We start from the raw sequence: 22,390 nt of genomic DNA, 5'->3' as shown, positions 1-22,390 counted from the left end.
GGTTTTTATCCTGAATTCCAACATTAAATTTTTAAAACTCAAAATAAATATCTAAGTGATTTCTATCAACATTAAAAACCTAGAGGTATCTGGAGCAGTAGTTCTCTCTCAGATCATCTGAGAAGCCTTTTCAAAACATACATGCTGTCCCAGTCCTGGAGATGGGTTCATCAGGTTTGCAGTGGCCATGGAGTCCAGAGACAAGTGGAAAATGGAAGTTCCTTTGGTAATTTTACCTGCAAATGGCCTCCAGACCTAATCATCTCTGCCCTACCTCCCCTCCACACAACTTATCTAAGGAGTCAATGTATACTATTCATGTTTATTAGCTTTCAACATACTAAGAGTTACCAACAAATCATTAGAAATGTTATACTTATTTTAGCTAATTTTTAATAATACTAGCCTAATCATCTCTTATTTTTAAAAGATTCCCTTGTAGTCTCTTACAATTTTTAACCCTAAAAAAAAAAGATTCCTGTACATTACTACAATTAAAGGAAAAAGATTCTCTTGGGCATAATGTTCAATTTGCTACTAAACCAATCTCTGCTTAATTATCTGAAACAGAAATAACTCATATCAGATTCTTTAGGGATTACTGAATCTCCAACATAATAGAAGACATTTGCTAAATTTTATTAAATGTGTCAATGACTGTTTTTAAAGAGTTATAAAACACTAGAAGTGGGCTTCCCTGGTGGCGCAGTGGTTGAGAATCTGCCTGTCAATGCAGGGGACACGGGTTCGAGCCCTGGTCTGGGAAGATCTCATATGCCGTGGAGCAACTAGGCCCGTGAGCCACAACTACTGAGCCTGCACATCTGGAGCCTGTGCTCCGCAACAAGAGAGGCTGTGATGGTGGGAGGCCTGCGCACCGTGATGAAGAGTGGCCCCCGCTTGCCGCAACTGGAGAAAGCCCTCGCACAGAATCAACACAGCCAAAAATAAAAATATAAAAATAAATAAAAAGAAAACTAATTAAAAGAAAAAGTTTAGAATTAGTAGGAAAAATGATTTTAAAAAAAACAAAAAAACACTAGGAGTCTTGTATGTGTTAACACATTTGTACCTGTTGAATATTATCAACGAAATGTACTTTTTAAATCATAACTCTTTAAAAGTTAGCCTAATGTTAAATGTTTAACATTGGTGTCTGATTTAAGTTTTGTGAGGTTTTTTAATATGTGAGTTCCATTTGTAAGAGTTAATTTCTTAAGGATTCACTAAAAAAATTACCAAAAGGCTGATCAAAGTATCTGGCAAGTAGTAATATATTATGGCAAACTTTTATGATATTTTAACATTAGTGAATGTATACAAATATTTACGAATACAAATAAAAATCCTATTTCCATTTTAAACAACCGTAAAAAGAACCATTGGCTTACAGAATTGGGAAAATGTATTCTTTTGTCAAGTTTTTAGCATGTATGACTTCAAGAATGATAAACTACATTTTCAATTTACTTAGGAGTCCTCTGAAATTTTATTTTCCCAGAAATATTTTATTACATGAGTATCAAGTAACCTACTTTAAGTAACAGAAGACTGTCATTTTTTTTCCCAGCTAAAAATTTATACTTATCCAATGATACTCATTCCTCAAAAAAAAAAAAAAGAAAAAAGAAAAAACAGGTATTATCAACAATAGTTAGAAGACAGCTAATAAAATCAGAAATGAAGGAAAAAAAGCCCTACAAGTACTCTGTTTCCAATATTGTTTTTTTAAATCTTGATAGCCAGTCTTCTGTTCAAGACCAATAAAACTATTTTTTAATATCTTTTATTTTTTATAATTTTTAAAGGTTATACTCCATTTACAGTTATTACAAAATAATGGCTATATTCCCCATGAAAACTATTTTTTAATAAGAAAAACATATATGTCATATATACCCTTAATCCATGGTTACTATTTGCCACCACTGATATGCTATCACTATTTAGATTCAGATTTCCTTCTTCCATTAAGAATAAATGTAATAAGACTAACTGAAAGGACTTTGGGCTGACACTTAGAGTTGCTATGTAGTCTACATCTTCAGAAGACCTTTCATTTCCATAAAATGTCCTCATAAATTATAATGCACATTCACTAAATACTCTTCTTAGAATTCTTTGTAATAATAATGCCAGGCCTAGTTTCCGTTGTGGATTTTGTGGAAGTCAGTTTTACAGTCAAATAAATACAGGGCAATTCTTTTTTTTCTAGTGATGTATCCTTTAGAATTTCTTGATGTTCAATTTCAATAACTAAGAAAAATATAATCTCAGTTACATGAGTTTTCATATTCTCTGTTTTCTTTTATATATACATACATACATAATACATGTGTCAAACCTAACTTCCAAAAAGTTTTAAAGTTCTAACACTGATACTAAGTAGAACAAAAGTTATACATTAAAATTAATGAAAAAAAAGTAAGGAACATTTAAGACAGGATAACATCTCCATGTCAGCATGACACTAAGCCAAAAACCAACAAAAAAACAAACAACTTAAAGAGTTACATGTGACATATATTCCTAATAAAAGGAAGCAGAGAGTTCATTGGGTTAGAAATTATTTTATAAAATACGTCAAAACTTAAAAATTTTAAATTTGTTTCAGTAGACACTTCATACAAGTTCTGAATTAACTTGATGAATATAAATACAAATATTTAGCACAACAAACTTTTGACACTACTAAAAAGTTGTTGTAAAGTCTGTAATGCATAGTCTGCATCAAAACGTAATAAAATACCAACATGGGTAACACATATGGAACAGAATTTATAAAGAAGTCTAAAACAAAGGTATGTCTTTCTTTCTCTGTGTTCTTTGTTATAGTCCTCTTATTTTTGTTTATGTATTACTATGCAATTTTTTTAGTTAAAAAAATTGAGGTTCAATGTACATGTGGTAATGCAAAAACAGAGTTAATACTTCTCTAGTAGTATTCAAAACTGATATTATATCAATATAACCGCCTACACCTGATAACTAAATCATTGCTTATATTTAAATTAAAATATAATTCAGCCTCTTCTGGGAGACTATAGCTTGAAAATTCAATCTTAGATCCTTTATATTCACATGCAATCCCAAGAAAATAAGATATTGGGAGAAATAATATCTGAAGAATATTTTAGGCCAAAAAATGGTCACAAGAGAAAAAAATATGTTTGTGTGTGTGTGTGTGTTTCCTCCCTTTGAAACTGAAGAATTCCTTCTTTACTCTTTCAAGAATCTCTAAAACCCTAGGGGAAGAAAAGGTAAAAAGCAAACAAACTATAGGTTTCCACAAATATTAAACACATTTTCCCTTGCATCTTTTACCTTAAATTACATCATCTGATGCTATACAGTAGTTTTTAGTAAATATAATACAGTAACTCAAATACTGAGATTTTACAAAACTTCAAAATTTATTCAGCCAGTACTTCTTCTAGAGAGCCTTTGCTAACAAACCTTGATTGTCCTTCCCTGGCCAACCTTGCTCATCTTAGACCCTTTCCAGAATTATGTACTCCTGTTACTGTACATTAAGGGATTCCTTGTTAGCTAAGCATTCAATATCCAAACCTCTACAATTATGAAATTACAAAAGGAAGCAAATAAGTAAGCATTGATAAAATTAGATTCACACAAACATCCACACTACAACTAACTCTAAGGCTCATGATTGGTAATGTTTGGACAATTAGTCTCTCTTTGATTATCAGATGTAGTAAATAACCAATGGTACAATGAAAATCTAAAGCAAAGTGAATTTGCAAAATCCTGGAAAAATGCAAAATTTCATGAAGTAGCTGAATGTGATGTTGATTACCTGCTCTAATCACAGGTAAAACTATCAGTGATAAGTGAAAATCTGGAAGGCTTAGAGAAGTTACCTATAAAAAGGAATAAATCAACAAGAATTAGTGATGACTTGCTAGGGACTTTTTAAAAGTATGATTTGAGTATCAAAAGAATAAAAATGATATATAGAAAACTGAAAAAGTGCCCAAATATCTTTCTTAAAATAGCCTCTCTTCATAATCATGCTCCAGACAGCAATCTTAAAGTGCTATCATACTATGCAGTCATACAATTTCACTGTAAAAATTATACCAAACTGAATCAACGCTTGATTTGGTCTTTGCTCAAAGAAGCAGTGCATATTTCTTCAGAGCCTAAATTTGTCATACTCTGAAATGAATTCATTCTCACATATTTGGTTCAATTTTCAAGATAGAGCTCCAAACAAATCTTTGCTTATTACTTACAGTGAAATAAAGTTGTTGGTTTTTAATAGACTCACTTGAAGTAGCCTTTTCCTGATACAGTTATCCTCAGATAACAAAGTTCTTTTATACTTCTACTGCCGCATTAATTACAATGTGTTAAAATTGTCCATATATATATATCTATCCTGCTATATCCCTCTAGCTTATCTTAAGGACAGATGCTATATCATCTGTATCTCTAGCAACTAGCACAACTCCTAGAACACACTAATTGCTCAAAATAAAAAATGCTAAACTGAGGAGTACACAATTTTTAATAAATAATTTTATAATTGGGTCTAACACCACAAACCTAGTTGACATATATAATATATCCTAAATACTTTAAATCATATAATTGGCCATTTCAAATGGTCTCAATTTCAATTAGATGTTAAATGCTTTTCCTATGTTTAAAAATATGGAGGTTCTTTTAAAATTCTTACCTTTATACATAGAAAGGCATTTAATAGAGGTCCATAGAGAGTTATCTGAGAATCTGGAGAAAGTTCCATTTCTACATGAAGCTTATCAGGTGGAAGCTCTGAGGGATCAACAGGTGGACGTGAAGAAGTAGAGGGAGAAGAAACAACTCTGTCTGTTTTCTGGGATGGCCTTAATACAGATAGCATTGTTTCTTCCATTTCTGACACTGGAATAAATTGAGGAAAAAAGAATAATGTTTGAGGGGTGAGGGAGGAAAGCACCTCTTAAAAGTTCTTCAAAGAACTAGTCACTAAGAAATTCTATTTTGCAAATATGAAAGCAACTAATGCTGATAAAATATCTGTAGTATATAATGAAAACAAACTTGAAAGACTAATAGTTAAGAATGCAATAAAAAATGGACTTCATTGAAATATGTATAAAAATACATAAATCAAACTTCAAAGAATTGATGAAAAGTTCCCATTAACAAAGGCAACATTCTCATCAAGTTCTGTCAATATACTGTAAATCTGGGTCACGATTAGGCTTTAACTATACTCAGGCATTAAACTATAAAGTTATTTTCACATAAACAGCTATTCAAATGCAGTGTGACATTATCAACATATACATATGAGAAAGTTACAGAAACTATTCTTAAAAACTTAACTCACTGGAAAAATACACAGAAAATATCACTTGACTCTAATTCCACTTTGGATCCAAATAAAGCAGCACTTAAGCCTCAGGAAAACTATAAATGCTAAGACAGTTGTCAAAATGCATTAAAGAAACTAACATTTCACAAAATCAAGTGCTTTAAATATACAGATTTACATATACCTAACTTCATACTCCAGCTCTGCTGCTTGTAGCTCAGCAGACCTTGAGAAAAATACTTACTTTCTCTGAGCATATTTCCTCAACTCTACAATTACAATAATAATTATAACATCTATCTCACAGAGTTGCTTCAAGAGTTAAATGAGATAAAGTAAAGCAGGAAACAGCTTGGCCTAGTACTTGATATATAGTAAATGCTCAATGAAAGTTAGCTGTAATTATACCAAAATCCTTAAAAGATTTTAAACGTATAAAATTGCCAATAGATGCATTTCCAAACATTTTAAATTTCTCCTTGTATCTTTGATGTTTATCAATTATAACACTAGATATTTCAACATACAAATTATATAAAAACACTTACATGACTGTTTTAGCTGTTCATCTGCTTTTTGTGGATAAATTGGATGCCATGTGTAATCAATTGTAAGCATGACACTTGGGACAGTCCAGCATTCAACCCAACCAGCCCTTTGAAGAGTAAAAATAAAGTTTCTAGTCTGGTACTTATTCCTTTGATTGTATACAGACACCAGTTACAGATAATCAAATTTTACTGTCATTCTTTTAAAGAATTAGAAGAGTAATTTCTCCACATAAACACAAAATACTTAGATCACTAATATTAAGTACTTACTTTTCTTGAGTAATGTTCCGCCATTTTGGTTTAACTGTTTTCTGGCCGCTTTGACATTCAGCAGGAATACCAGTATCATGAGTCATTTTATTTGGGTGGCAATTCTTTACCAGCATAAACAATGAATATTTACTAGGGTGGCAATCTGGTAGAAACAAATGAAGATCAACATCTTCTCCCTAAAAAATAATTTATAATAACCCAAAGTAACAAAATAGGTACATAAATTTGTTAGGTTACTATTTACAGGCAAGCTTATCTATAATAATCAATTAAACAGAAAATAAACATAAATTTGAAATGGCAGGTTTTACATTGAATAATCAGGTATGTAACTGGAATAAGATCTTACATTGACTGAAACTAAATTCTGCTTAGAAAGTCAAGAAAGGGACTTCCCTGGTGGCGCAGTGGTTAAGAATCCGCCTGCCAATGCAGGGGACATGGGTTCGAGCCCTGGTCCAGGAAGATCCCACATGCCACGGAGCAACTAAGCCTGTGTGCCACAACTACTGAGCCTGTGCTCTAGGGCCCACGAGCCACAACTACGGAGCCTGAGTGCCACAACTACTGAAGCCCGCGCGCCTAGGGCCCGTGTTCCACAATAAGAGAAGCCACCGCAATGAGAAGCCCGTGCACCACAACGAAGAGTAGCCCCTGCTCTCCGCAACTAGAGAAAGCCCACGTGCAGCAACGAAGACCCAACACAGCCAAAAATAATAAATAAATAAATTAATTAATTAATTAACCTTCTTTAAAAAAGATAATAATAAAAATAAAATCTCTAAGAAAAAGAAAGTCAAGAAAAAAAAATCAGGGAAATAAACAGCACAGTTTCTAGAAAACAGTAAGAAGATTATCTTCCATGGGTTTCCTTGGATATTTCACACGTAACTCAGTAAAAAAAAATTAAAAATCAGGTAATATAAGCTCAGGTGGAATATGTTCTGTATTTTTAAAAATATGATTGCCTATTTGATTCTAGTAAGTCTTGGTTCCTCAACTGCCTTTTAAGGAACCAAGACTTACTAGAATCAAATAGACAATCATGTTTTTAAAAATACAGAACATATCCTTTTTTTCCTTATAGGTCCCTGAATCTTTGCTCATTTTGATGCTTGGTTTCTTAACAGGCAGCACAGTGGGGTGATTAAAAGAGTGGAGCCCTAAACTATACTGCCTGGGTTCGAATTCTAACTTGGTCACTCACTAGCTATATGACAAGTTACATAAACTTGCCTCCTCAGTTTCCTATTCTGTAAATGCAGATAATAACAACTACTTCAAGAGGGTTGTTCTGAGAATGATTATATGAGTTACTACACATAAAGCACTTGGAGTAGTGTCCAGTACAAAGAAGATGTTAATACTTGCTGGCTGCTCTTATTATTGTTGCTATTTTTTACCTTCATAACCTCCATCAATACTACAACTACTAATGATTGTATACCTTAAAGTTAGGTATACCATGAATTTTGAACTCCTAAGAGCTGGCTTTTGGATCATGGGGTTTATTCCTTGAATTCATGGTTAAAATTAGGAATGAAATACAGCTGACCCTTGAACAACACAAGTTTGAACTGCACAGGCCACTTACACATGGACGCTTTTTCAACAGTAAATACTACAGTCCTACACAATCTGTGGTTGGTTGAATCTGCAGATGCTGAACCTCAGATACAGAGGAACCAAGGATACGGAGGATATAAGGAGAACTGACTCTAAGTTGCACACGAATTTATGATGGCAGGGAGGGTCAGCGTCCCTAACCTCCACACTGGTCAAGTGTCAACTGTATAGAGAAATGTAAAATCCAGTTCACAGACAGACTAATATTAGAGCTAGAATAAGTTCTTAAGAGAACATATAGATTAGTCACAGAGGTCAGAAATGAGCTCTAACAAAATAATCGACTCAAGGAATTTTTTTTTTTTTTGCCCAGCTTTTTTTTTTTTTAATAGAAGTACAGTTGATTTACAATATTATATTCATTTCAGTTGTATAACACAATTCAGTGTTTTAATGGATTATATGCTATATCAATACAAAGTTATTATAAAATATTGACTATATTCCCAGGGCTGTACATTACATCCCCGTGACTTACTTATTTTATAACTGGCAGTTTATACCTCTTAATCTCCTTCACCTATTTCACCCCTCCTCCTTCCCCTCCCCCCTCTGGTAACCACTAGTTTGTTTTCTGTATCTGGAAGTCCATTTCTGTTTCATCTGTTCATTTGTTTCGTTTTTTAGATTCCAAATATAAGTGAAAACATACAGTATTTGTCTTTCTCTGTTTGACTTATTTCACTAAGCATAATACCCCTCCAGGTCATCCACATCATAAATGGCAAGGTCTCATTCTTTTTTATGGCTGAGTAATACTCCAGTGAGTATATATATTACATCTTCTTTATCCATTCATCTGTCAATGGGCACTGAGGTCACTTCCATATCTTGGCTGTTGTAAATAATGCTGCTATGAACACTGGGGTACACATATCTTTTCAAGTTACTGCCCAACTTCTTAGGGGAACTTGGGGAACTTAGGGGAATGGCAGAATATTACATTTAACTACAAAAAAGAAACAGGCAATGCTGTGCCACTGAAGTTAGTGAACAATGGTGGAAAACCAAAATACTTCAGGGTGGCAACAGGATGGGCAGGAGAGAGTAAAGGTAAGGGCTGGGAAATCAAACTTACTAATAAACCTTGTGGAATAAACAATGTATCCAATTATACGTACTCTTAAAGAGAACCTGGTATTACATGTAGCTGGAACAAAGTCCGTAAACGGCAAAGAGAAATCAATGTTTAGTGTTTCCCCACAGGCTGCCAGGTACACTGCAAAAAAAAAAAAAAAAGAAAAAGAAATTTACTTTTAATTTCAAAAAAATTTTAAACAAAAACTGCCTTAAATACACACCTAAACAAAATTAAATTTAATGTGCTTAGTGTAATACAAATTCTGAAATAGTTCTCTGAGAGTCTTATAAGACAATGGAAAAAAAGATCAATTCTAGTATCTATTAAAACCACAAAAATCAATACCAGTTTTCTTTGTTGGTATTTGTCTTAATGAACAGAATACTAACCTAATTTTTAAAAAGTACTTACCATTTTCCTGTTGTTTAGTGGAACAGTCAATCCAATTGTGCTGATTAGCTGCCCAAATCATTTCAAATTGATGAAACATGATTTTAAAATTCCATGTATATGGAACAAATGAAAAAATGTCTGGAGCACTATCACTTGACCAGTCTTGAATTAAATCTAAAATTATTGAGGCAGGAGACAGAATGTAAAATTAATTGAAATTCAGAAAACAAAATAAAAATATTCTAACACCAAAAAGTTTCCTATTGTTATCTAAAAAGAACTTTTATACAAAAATATTAAAAGGTGATTAAGATGTAGCTAAATGATTTGACAGTAAAAATGTTTACTTACTAATCACAGTTCCAAATAAGAAAACTTTTATGCATTTCATATACCTATTATGTTTTTAAAGAAACTTCAGAAGATAAAAAAGGGAAAAAAAATTACCTGATATTCTGTTACCAAAATACCTAACATTGTGGATATATCTCATCCTAGTTCTTTTTTCTATGTAGATTTTTACACTATCCTAGATGTACAAGTTATATTACTTTTTTTCATTGAACTCAAAATTTTGCCTTGTTATTTCGTACACATTATCAAAAATTTTGTTCATTAAAAAGATTTGCAAAGATTTACTTAACCATTTACTGTACTTGGATATTTAGACTTTCTTCAAGTTTTTGTTATATATAATGTTATCATGTATATTTTCATGCAAGATATTTTACATATTCAGGATTATTTTGTCAGGATAGATTTAAAAAATGGATTTGCTAGGTCAAAGTTTATGAAATTTTTTAAGGCTATTATAAATCACAAAACTTCTTTCCAAGAGTAGTAGATCCATTTATGCTCCTATTAGAAATGTATGGTCAACTATCCATTTCACTGTACCTGCTCCTGCATTATATTTCTTTCTACCTCTCTCCCTTTCTCTATTTTTGTTTTGGGTGGGGGTGGGGGGCCGGGAGTGGGGGTGATGCGGCTTGATAATTGGTAATTGAAAAATGCTCTCTCACTTTAATTGAATTTCTTAATTACAGGTAGGGTTGAACATTATTCGTGTTGTTTTATTCACAAAACAAATACCTACAGAATGTCTAATGTGTGCCAGACTCTGTTTTAGACTGTGGGAATACAATGTGAACAAAACAAAGACTTGGCCTTAGAATTATAGTCAGTCATCTTTGTTGACTGCTGATTTACTGTATTGCTGATTTGTTGGTTTAAGTGTTGTTTTTTAAAACTGTGTTCATAGTCAGCTCCTAGTTCATAGTTCTTAGTCTGCTTATCCTTTCGTACCTTAATTTTTTTTTTTTTTAACCTCAATAGGCAAAAAGTCTTTATATAAAGATGTTAGCCCTGTTCTATCACAGTGCTTTCCTCTACTTTTCCTCTGGCATTCACATTATTGCATGCATTGTATACTCCCAGCAAGGATGTCCTTCAATAAATGGTCTCCTCCTAAAAGGTGTCAAGCTCATCTTTGTATACTCACAGTACATAACACAGTGCTATAAAATCAGAACTGTGTGTATTGGAGAGAGGGAAACAACTATAAGTACCATTGTTATAGCACAAACTCTGACAACCAGACAGTCCTGGGTTTAAATTGCGGCTTTATCATTTTATTAGTTACATAATCTTGAACAAATAACTGAAATGTTATGGGTTTTCTCTTTTACAAAATGTGGACAACTTCACAGACCTATTGTGAGAATTTAGATGATATATGTGAACTTTTAGCACAGAAACTGCCACAAGATAAGCACTCCACAAACAGTAGCACTTAGTATTAAAGATATTCTAAGGAAAATAATAGGCAAAAATACTTAAATATTTAAAGTGTTTTCTTTGAATTTTAAAGGACATCTTTAAACTAAAAAATATTAGATTCAGTAATGAAATCAGAAGTCAAATATCATATGAACTCATTTAAAATTTAGCTGCAGGGGCTTCCCTGGTGGTGCAGTGGTTGAGAATCTGCCTGCTAATGCAGGGGACACGGGTTCGAGCCCTGGTCTGGGAAGATCCCACATGCCGCGGAGCAACTAGGCCCGTGAGCCACAACTACTGAGCCTGCGCATCTGCAGCCGTGCTCCGCAACAAGAGAGGCCACGATAGTGAGAGGCCCGCGCACCGCGATGAAGAGTGGCCCCCGCTTGCCGCAACTAGAGGAAGCCCTCGCACAGAAACGAAGACCCAACACAGCCAAATAAATAAATAAATAAATAAATAATAAAGGTGCTGATAATTAAAAAATAAATAAATAAAATAAATAAATAAATAAAATTTAGCTGCAATGTACAGAAACTTGTGCACATATATTAGAGAGATGCCTCTCTTGATAAAATGGCAAAATAATACATTTGATATCAAATTTCAATAACAATTTAAATTAATTTTAGTAAGATGCAGTTTTACTATATCAACGATAAAAGGCATATGGCTATTAACCTGTTCTAAGACTAGAGAACGGAAATTTCCACTTAACGATTTTACTTTAAATATACTTTTATTTCATTTAACAAGCAATCACAGTAGCTCATCATACCTTATAGTATCTACGCCTACTTCTAAAATTTTACTTCTACATACCGCCCTACCTAACTAACCTGACTGCATCCCTACTATCTAACTTTATTCTTTAACACAGTGTTCAGCACTTAAGAGATGCCCAAAAGTCATCTCTGGGATTAGCCAACTACACAATACAAATTCACCATTCATCAAGCTGATTTTCACACTTTTCTTCCTCATAAACATTTTTGGTTCTGCACTTTTACTCAAACTATTCATCCCTTCTAAAATGAACACACTCTTTGGTAACCTCCTTGTTGCAGGAAAACTCTAACCATCTTTAACAACAGCATGACACTACAGAGACAGTACAGAGACTACTACAGTCAAAAAATTGTTCTTAAATGTCTCTTGCACTTACTAGCTTCATGAGTCTGCCCAAGTCATTGAATGTTTCTTCAATTTCATCATTGTTAACTCAAGGATAACAATGACAGCTATCCCTTTTCAGAGTTGTTGTGAAGATGATACCAATGAACGTGCTTTGGAATGTGTTATGAAAACATACCATGCAAATTTTAGTTAATATCACTGAGTTCATTTACAAAGACCATTTCCAATCTTAATGTCCTTCCTTACTTTCTCTAATTATCTTCAGATCGTATTGATTTCCTCTGTATCCACGTCTTACATGCATTTGTTAGCTTTGAAATTCATGCTTGCACTCAATGTGTGTGTGTGTGTGTGTGTGTGTGTGTGTGTGTGTATATATATACTGTTAGGTATTGTTTTATTTGTCTAAGTCTAGTACTGCACATGCCAATATACTTGAGATTGATAAATAAATTCCCATAAGCGATATCCCTATAAGTTCTCTCTGCGTTGAGATCATGGCTTATATTTGTTTTGAATCATTATTAATAAGTGACTCTCAACTTATACTGGTTGCATTTATCTACCTCATAGTACTACTTAAAAGGCTGAGCTATAACTGCTAGTAAAATAAACACAAATTCAAATAATCTACTGATCATCTAAGGAAACCAACATAATTTTATAGTTTTTAGCCAATTTCTATTTTAATGTCTTATTAGTTTTTTTAGTATCTTATCTAAACGTCAGTATATTCTGCAATATAGTTTCCCTACCAGCTTATACAATATCTTTACTGACAAATATTAAAAATTATGGTAACAAAATATTTTTACTAAGAACCTCAAAAACTACTTCCAATGTGTATTTCTCTTTAAACCAAAAGCTGCTCTTATTACCAGATGGTCTTACCAAACAAATGTATTTATTTGGAAGCACTTTCTTGATGACGGCCTTAATCATTTAGATAACAAAATTTTAAAAGTTGTGAAGTTGGTAATCTAAATGTTAGTCTGGGAAAAAACTCATCTACAACTCACTTTATAATTCAGTTGATAGGTCAACACCCTACAAAATGTCCATCACCTGGTACTGGGGCTTTGCAATACCGTTATATTGTCTTCTTCTCCCATTATCAGAGTAAACCTAAGTCAATTTCATTATTGCCTGTAAAGACTTCACTTCTGCCTTTGTTTTACATCTTTCACTCCTGAGGCTCTATATTGTATTTATCTTGAAGAGATCTCTGTCCCACATTGAAATCTCATAAGAACAATTTTATCCCACTAGTAACTGGCATGAGAATGGCTCTTGAGGCATATTAGGTATTCCCTCACACCAAATAGATAATTTATTTTCTGCAAAAATCTGTCAACAGAGAAATGTAAAACTGAGAAAAGAGAAAAGCAATTCAAACACTATGACCAAGTATGTTCTCTCCAAGGCTAAATTAATATCACTCTCTGATAGTATCTTTTTAAAAGAATAAATAAGTTTTTGAAGGACTCTAGAAAGATTTCAGAAGTAACATATCTAAATGTTATAGCTGTTAAATCTGGGAGATGAGAACTTAAGTTTTGTACCTTTCTATATTTTTTAAATTTCTCCAAATAAATTTTAGAAAAAAATAACTAAAAAAGTGAAGTTAAATAGGTATAAGCATAAAGATTAGAGTCAGAGAAAGAAAATAATTTAAGAAAAAACACAATTGTAATTTAGGAAATGTGTACTTGTTTAACTAATACAATATTCAGTCTAAATGTAAGCGCTACTACAAAATAAAGTTTAAATTTTGAGAAATTTATACTTCTACTCCAAGTATTCTTAGCACTGCTAAAGTCTGAGATTGTGAAATTCTGGAGGAAAAACAATGTGAAGTATTGAATGCTTGAAAATAGTGGGTTTTTTCTTTAAGTTCAAATAAATTAAATAATTTATAATTTAAAAAGTCTAAAAAGAAAGAAAGCAACTGGAATCTATTTTAAAAGATTAGCAAAGTTAGAAATGATAAAATCTTAAGTGAGAAGGAAAAGACTATGCAAAGAAGCTATCTGTATAAAAACAGATTCTTGAACCAGACTATTTGGGTTTGGAATCCTAGCTTGACTTAGTCGTGTTACCCCTGGACAAATTGCTTAACCACTCTGTAACTCACTGCCCTCATCTGTAAAATAAGGATAATGATAATAAAATTGACCTCAGAGAATTATTATGAGGATTTAATGATTTAATATGTGAAACTGCTTAGAACAGAGACAGACACTAATACACACTGTAAGTTTTAGCTATTATTTTTTTCATAAATCTGAATTAAGTAGTACTTATTCAATGTTCAGCTTCACTGACAAAAATTTAACTTGCCAAGGACTCTGTCAAAGTTTCTGCTACTGGGACCTTGACTTGAGCCTTGGAGAAGAATTATACAACTGCAAAAATACAGAATCATTCTATCTAATCCCCATGATAAGGCTCCTGATCAAAGCAAAAAACAAATATAGAAGACTAATGATTGAACATATTATAGTAATGGCATTATTATAAAAGGCCAAAACTCTAGCAATAGCAAAATTAGGTCAGAAATTGTTATCCCTATTTCACAGATAAGGAAACTGAAGCTTAAACAATTAGGAAATTTGGCCAACATCGTATTGCTAGGAACTAATGTCAGGACAGGGAAACCTGTGAATATCTTAATCACTGCTATACCCACAAACGTTAGTACTCAGCACAGAATGCTTGTAAATGATGGGTGGGTGGATGGACAAACAGATAAACGCAGCAATCAGTCAAGCAAATATTAGGAGTTCTGGGGTAGCCACTGATCCTAGAAAAGCAGACCAACTCTGGCTAAATTTCTTACAGAAAGGCTCAAAAAATGCTTATTTTTATGTAGCAATATTTATGTCATTCAGAGACTAAGACCACATGTTCCCATAATCATAAAATAATGAGTAGCTATCATAACATGCTGCAAGAAATAAAAGAATTTTTTCCACCTAATGATAGCATCAACTCAATTATACATGCCAACAGAAAGGAGTTAAGTAGGGACTCCAAATATAAAAATAACATATTTGACTATTTGAATATACTGTCTGTGGATTACTAACTAAAACAAAATAATAAAGCCACGATGATGCCTAATTCAGGAAGAGAAAGAAACTGATTCATCTTCCCCAACTTATCCCCCACTAAACTGACACAAAAATGAGTTCTTGCACTTCCTCCTAAGCTCAATTTTGGGTTCATATTTTCCTTGTTTGGGTTAGAAGACAGCACAGAACATGTATATTTAAGTTTTTCCTTTGATAAACTTGGCCCCAAAAGAAGTGTAAAAGAAAGTATGAATTATGTCATCAAGTCCCTACGTTGAATCTAAAAGCAAAACATATTGACTATAAACAAGTTCACTATGATAAATCTCAAATCTCATTGTATTTATACTTATTAGAAAATTACCTGTGAAGAAATTCTTCTGTGCAAAGATGAAGTGGTAGGTGGCTTTATAAACCTCTAATTCACACTGCCATGTCTGTGGCATGTTCCATATTCGGGGGTAGCTGGCAATGATGTGAAACTGCAAACCAAATATTAAGTAAAAATGTCAGAGGTTAAAATATGACATTGTGTGACAGCATTAGAAATGAACTCGCACAAACTGGCGAGTAATTAAAACTTATTTTCCTACTGAGCCAAAGAGAATGTCCCTTAGAGATTTTAATATTGCTGTGGCTAAAGGTCAGTATCCATGGTTCCATCCAGCTCCTTGAAATACTAAGCCATGATGTGGCCAAAAAACTTTAAGAACAAATCAGGCTACAGTTTTGATACTGTAGCTAAACAAACAGAGTAACAGCCAACTTCATTAACTCTTCTTTAAATGTAATCTGTTAAGTGAGAGGCTCAGGGTCAGGCAGGGTAGAGGGCAATGCATACTGTCACACAGAAGTTTGGCCACCAGTGCCTCCTCGGTTCTCATTTGACAGCACAGTAGTTATAAATCTGACATGATGCTTTGTGGTATATTCCACCTGCCAAAGCTTGGCAATTCTGCAAAGGCAAGAGCTGCCTGGCAAGGAATACCATTATTGCACAGCACAATTTATCAGCAATAGCTCAGGAATTCATTAAAATGCTGAACATTCATATTTATAGTATTCATTATATTCTTGGTAATTGCAAAATTTTCTTCTTAATTTACATATATCATATATAAATATGCTTGTTTAGACAAGCAATTAAGGACCTAATGATATCATCTAATATCAAAGAATCCTCTCTAAATATCAGCCATTCTACGCAGTGACTTTTGTTATTATTGTTGTTATTGTTGTCGTCCCTGAGAAAAAATAATAATCTGCTTGATTAATGAGTTCCCGACCTGCAGTTTTCAATCATGAGCATTTCCATATTTATTCTGTTTCTAATATGGAGCAATTCAGGGTATCAATAACATTTTCTTCCTTTTACCTTATTCATCAAGTAAAAAAAGACAATGAATTATTAAGCCCTGAGAAAGAATCTGATGGGGCCAGAAAACAGAGAGTAAAAAATTATCTTACTTACAGCATAGGAGACAGCTAGTCTAGCCATACAATGAAGTGTAAAAACAATACACCGAGAACTTTTCGCATTTTTAAAGGCCAAAAACCCATGTAGTGTTGCCTTATATTCATTTCCCCCAAAAGAAGAGCAACAGAGAGATGCCAAAGGGAGTCCACAGCATTGGGAATCTACCCCTCTTCCCAAAAACATGGTCAAGAGCATCTGGTCGTTCTTGAATGAGAAGACTGACCATTTGATGACCTCCTGGCCATTAAAATTTTATATTAAAAAATTAAAACCAAATTTGTATTTTATGGATGTAGGCATATCAACATATACTCTAGACTTACTGCTAACATTTCTGCTTCTAAAAGAGTCCGGTATTGCATGCTGGTAGTGGCATCAACATGTAAGAGTTGTCCTTTAATTGCAGGGGTGTAACCTAAAATAAGTGAAAACATAAAAATTAACAACCTAAAGAAATATATACATATAATTTAAAATTTTAGACTGGAAACAAATTCCCCCACCACACAAAGAAGGAATTCCTGAAAAATGGTAATCAGTCACTATTTAAATATACCCCCAATAATGTGGAGTATACTATCTCATATGTAACCTATCTCATTTCGGACAGCTCTGATGGAAAAGAGTTCCATCTTCATATAAGGTATATCCTGACTCTGCTTTCCAGTGCAAAACTACAAGTCTATTTTCCATATGATAGTGTGCAAATATTTAAGACTGCTCCCATGTCTTTTTTTCACTGACTCAAGGGTACATATATTCATCATTTTCAACTACCCCTTATGTAATGACAGTTGCTTTTTTTTCTTTTTCTTTTTGGAAATTAAAACACCAGCTTTATTATAGAGGTATTGAAAACATGGCTTTGAATATCCCAATAAGAAAGTCTTGAGTTAGTCATAGCTACAGACAGGCAATGCTAGAAATCCAAATCTACTCCACCACCCAGGACAGACCCTTTCACTAAATGACTTCAAAAAGTCTGAAATCTGTCTGTAGAAAAGACGGTATTTAAAAAAAAAAGGGAATAGGATGGATCTAATATATCATATCCTTGTTCAAAATACACCCAGCAGGGCAAGGATAGGTAGGAGAGAAGTCAGGAGATTGCACAAATAAATTATTAAAAAAATGTGTAATGACAGTTGCTAAACAAAAAAACTATTCCTTACATAGTGACAGTTACCAAACAACACAGCCCCATTCTGAATAAAAGCAGAAAGGTTCAGAGTATTTCACTTCTTTTCTTGATGGACTGCCCTCCTATGAACACTAACACTATGATCATTCCTATATGGCTAATTCAACATGCATCCTGCTCTGGGCATTTTTTTTTCCCCTAAACACCTGAATCTCTGGGACCAGTTTTCAAATGTTTTCGAATTACATTTTGTTATTGTCTAAGAACTTAAGTCTATTTTTCCCTTTGAAGATAGTCATCTTAAAAGCCACCTAACCTTTACCAAGAACTTGACTGGGTTTTCCTTAGACACTTAACTCATTCAGTTCAACAGTCAGTGTGCTGTGACACTTCCCATGAATTCATAATAGGTATATGCTCAAGCTATTGACGCCTCAGTCCTCAGATGGCCCCTTTACCCCAGTGCACCAATAAATGTACCCCCCCCAAAATCTGTACAAATATTATTTCCTATATGCATCATCAGTTTAAAAAGGCAGAGGGACTTCCCTGGTGGCGCAGTGGTTAAGAATCCGCCTGCCAATGCAGGGGACACGGGTTCAAGCCCTGGTCCGGGAAGATCCCACGTACTGCGGAGCAACTAAGCTCGGGCACCACAAGTGCTGAGCCTGCGCTCTAGAGCCCACGAGCCACAAATGCTGAGCCCGCGTGCCACAACTACTGAGCCCGTGTGCTACAACTACTGAAGCCCACGCACCTAGAGCCTGTGCTCCGCAACGAGAAGCCCCCACTCGCCGCAACTAGAGAAAGCCCGTGCGCAGCAACGAAGACCCAATGCAGCCAAAGATTAAAAAAAAAAAAAAAAAAAAAGGCAGAAGCACTCCCTTAACTGAACCATTCTCAATTCTGTGCAACCCTCAACAGCCTCTTCTCCTACAGAATTACAGATCCTATATATCAGTAATAAGGCTATCCTGAAAGATGCTTCTTTCCAACTGACTACTCTGAATCCTAGAGAATCTCAAGCATCTGCTTCAAGACTTAGGTTATTCTTTTAAAAGTAACTAAGATAAGGTTTTAGTTCTTCAGTGTAATAGCCCTAAAGTTACAGGGAAAAGATATACTATCTCATTCTCAGTCACTTTTTGAATTAATTATCTAAGCAGGCAGACTCAACTGCTACCTTTTTATGCAAGCTAATAAATCTAGTCAACACCTTTGCCTGTTTTCTTCTTATCGTAGCAACAAAATGAGTGACAGAAACAAGAAAAGAGAGCCAAGAATTACATAAAAATTATTCTAATTATACTTAGCAATAGTAACATTGCTATTCAGTAATTTAAAAACATTGGTGAGTTGCTACTCTCCATACTCTCAAGAAAGTGAAGAAATAAAGCAGAATTTCACTTCAACTGGTCTCAATTACAAATGTAATAAGAGGATGGGAAGAACAAGGAGAAATGAGGGAGACTATATAATATTTTGATAAATTTAACAATAAAGTATTTAATCATGTTACTGATTAACCTGTATCAGAGCCCAAATTTCAAATTCATAATGAACTTAGATTATCTTAGCTCAGATAAAACTACAGCTAATCAGGGCATGATTTAATATTTTAAATATGAAATATTCTGCTTTCTTAAAGTTATGTTATTCAAAGTACCCAGCTTACTTCCTGACAAAAATCTACTAACAATATAACCTAAAACAAAGCCTATTAGTCATTCAATCTATTTCTGCCCATGGACCACATGCCAGGTCCTGGGCTTGGTACACGTATACACCAGTGAAAAGAAATACGTAGTACCAGCCTTCACAGAGCAACAGACTAACAGGAAAAACATACACTAAGCAAATTACACACAAACTTACAAAAGAAGTGTAAGGTATAATAAAACACAGAATAATAAGACCTAGCTTGATTAAAACACTTTTCCCTTCTCTCCAGGTGCATGAATAATATAGTATTTACTAACTACAGGCACATCAAAATATAATAAAAAGCTGAAAAAGAAAACCCCATTAATTTTAGTCTAACTGGATTATTTATATATCAATTATTCCCCTACTAGTCACTTAAAACAGAAAAACACTCATCGTAGCTTACCATTTTCCTCGACTGTCATTGGAATATTAATTTCTAAATATGAGCCAGCTCCTACATTTACATGTACAGCATTTGTTTCCTACCAAAAGCAAAAAATAATTCATGAGACATTTATTATAACCACACTCCCATCTTTACTTTTCAGTTATTATCAAAGACAAAATTTAATCATCAATAGTATTAAATAGGTATTAAAAGTTCCTAAGAGCAAAAGTTCAAATTTATACCAAAAATATACTAAAACAGTTTGGCCAGATTTAAAGGAGAAAATGAATCAGACTATAGTATAAAGGTCTATTATTATTAATTAACTTCTTTCTACTATTTGGCACTTAATGAAAGTAACATACATACAATTATTGGGGGTGGGGGTCAGGGAAGCTCATAGAAATGAATCTGAGTATAGGACTAGTCACCAGAAAGATACTTTGGAAAATAATGTTCAAATTTTACACATAATTTTCTACTATATTATTTCAATAATTACCCTATTTTTGGTAAACAGCAAGTCAATTGTAGCATCTGCAATAATATTCATTCGTAGTTCAAAAGCAAGGATCTGTCTTGGTCTCCCAGGCTGTGCAATTTCAGAGACTTTCAGAACTTGATAATCAGGAGGGAAGAAGAACTTCCATAAACAATCTCTAAATAAGGAGGAAGAAAGAATAATGACAAGTTATTCAAATAAAATTACCACTGATAAGAGACAAAGTCAGTATTATAACTTTCTATTACCACTGCTATCTTATTTAACAATTAGACATAAAATTGAAAAAAAAAATTAAGTCACAAAATAACACCTACCATAATTTCCTTTCAGTAAAATGAGAGACTGTTTTCTCCAATGTTTTATACTTCCAGAGATCAATGAGCTTTGAGCACTTAATATACTACTATCAAATAAGACATAGGTAAGACCAAATTTGCACTATTCAAACATACTGTGAAAAATTAAAGACTTTCTACAGGTATATCAATTGTGCAAATGGCAAAGAAAGAGCTGAAGGGGGATGGTTTAATTAGAATCATTCCACTCTGGACAATTACTACTTAACCTTTCTGAGGACACTCGCCTGCTTCCTCACCTGTAAAAGAGGATTATCATAACCAGTCTCAGAGAATAGATCCAAGAATTAAATGACAACATATATGAAAAAGACTTGGCAGTACATGGCACATGGAAAAAGTGTTATTTCTATTATTTTCATAATCACTATTAATCAATGTTATAACAATAAGAGTCTAAAGAGCAATAGATTTCTAAAAAGAAGCAAGTGTTTGGAGGCTAGGGCTCTAATGTATTTGCCTCCCCTTATCATTTGACAAACATGAAAGAAACCAAGAAACTTTCAATTCATAGTCTTCTATATAATTAAAAATAAGCATGTTACTCATACATTCAGAAAAAGTATCAGTTTCTGACTTTTAAATAGGAAGAGTTGAGGAAGGAGTCATCAGTAACAGGAAATGCTGCTTGGAATAAACTGACTGGGAAAAATCAGATCAACAGAACAAAATTTGCAAACTGATCCATTATAGACATGAAAAGAAAATTAAGTCTGTAAATGTTTTGGCTAAGACACAAATATATAAAACTAAGCTTTCAAGACAAAGAATCCATCTGATCATTAGGTGATCATGGACTATAAAATGGGTAGCAGGATACTATGAAAAGAGCAGTGGACTTGATGGGTTGGTCTGAATCTTGGCTCTAGATGCTATAGCTTTACTATCTTGCCCAAATCACTGAACTTCTGTGTCTCTATTTTCTCACAGGTATAATCAGATCACCACACCTGTCCTTGTGTCTCTCACTGTTATGAAGATCAAGTGTGAAAATATAAATGAAAGCACTTAAGTGAAAGAATAAAAGGCCAGACAATATCAGGAATATTTGCATTATTATAGTTATCATTAAGGAGTAAGTACGAATTTATAAAGTTTATATTTCAACTCTGTCATGAAAACTCTTAAAAACAAAAGTTGAGTGTCTTAAAGATTCAGACACAAGAGGGAGGGGATATGGGGATATATGTATACGTATAGCTGATTCACTTTGTTATACAACAGAAACTAACACACCACTGTAAAGCAATTATACTCCAATAAAGATGTTAAAAATAACAACAAAAAAGAAAATCATGTAAAGGTAACAGAACTGACATTAAAATCTATAAGCTAAATAAGGTCATGCGACATCAGAGATCAAAAACTCACAATGCTGAGTCAACTATCCAATAATAAAACAGTTGAGATTTCTTTCTATATTTCTTACACTAAAAGGTAGATACTAAAAAAAAATGACCTAATTAACATTTCTGATAACAGTTCATATTTGTTTAGAAACTCAGTATGGGGAAGGAGAAAAGGAAATGGCTACAAGAGAGGAAATGCACAATTTGCA

At 33.4% G+C, this 22,390-nt stretch overlaps 1 protein-coding gene across 8 annotated transcripts in view; it reads right to left on the bottom strand.

Annotated features, from left to right (window-relative positions):
* The window catches only part of BLTP1 (bridge-like lipid transfer protein family member 1), a 202,650-nt gene that overhangs the window by 130,461 nt on the left and 49,799 nt on the right, over positions 1-22,390 (bottom strand). For all 8 annotated transcript variants that reach the window (XM_057546655.1, XM_057546660.1, XM_057546659.1 and 5 more), the window contains 9 exons: positions 20,474-20,630; positions 19,987-20,065; positions 17,059-17,150; positions 15,623-15,740; positions 9,287-9,442; positions 8,916-9,013; positions 6,166-6,344; positions 5,893-5,999; positions 4,703-4,908 (listed from right to left, as the gene is read on the bottom strand). In XM_057546655.1, the coding sequence (XP_057402638.1) occupies positions 4,703-4,908; positions 5,893-5,999; positions 6,166-6,344; positions 8,916-9,013; positions 9,287-9,442; positions 15,623-15,740; positions 17,059-17,150; positions 19,987-20,065; positions 20,474-20,630 (1,192 nt within the window). The remainder of the gene's footprint in view (positions 1-4,702; positions 4,909-5,892; positions 6,000-6,165; positions 6,345-8,915; positions 9,014-9,286; positions 9,443-15,622; positions 15,741-17,058; positions 17,151-19,986; positions 20,066-20,473; positions 20,631-22,390) is intronic.

This window comes from Balaenoptera acutorostrata, chromosome 5 (assembly GCF_949987535.1).
Source record: "Balaenoptera acutorostrata chromosome 5, mBalAcu1.1, whole genome shotgun sequence".
Classification (NCBI taxonomy): Eukaryota; Metazoa; Chordata; class Mammalia; order Artiodactyla; family Balaenopteridae; genus Balaenoptera; species Balaenoptera acutorostrata.
This window is presented reverse-complemented; position numbering and strand designations above follow the sequence as displayed.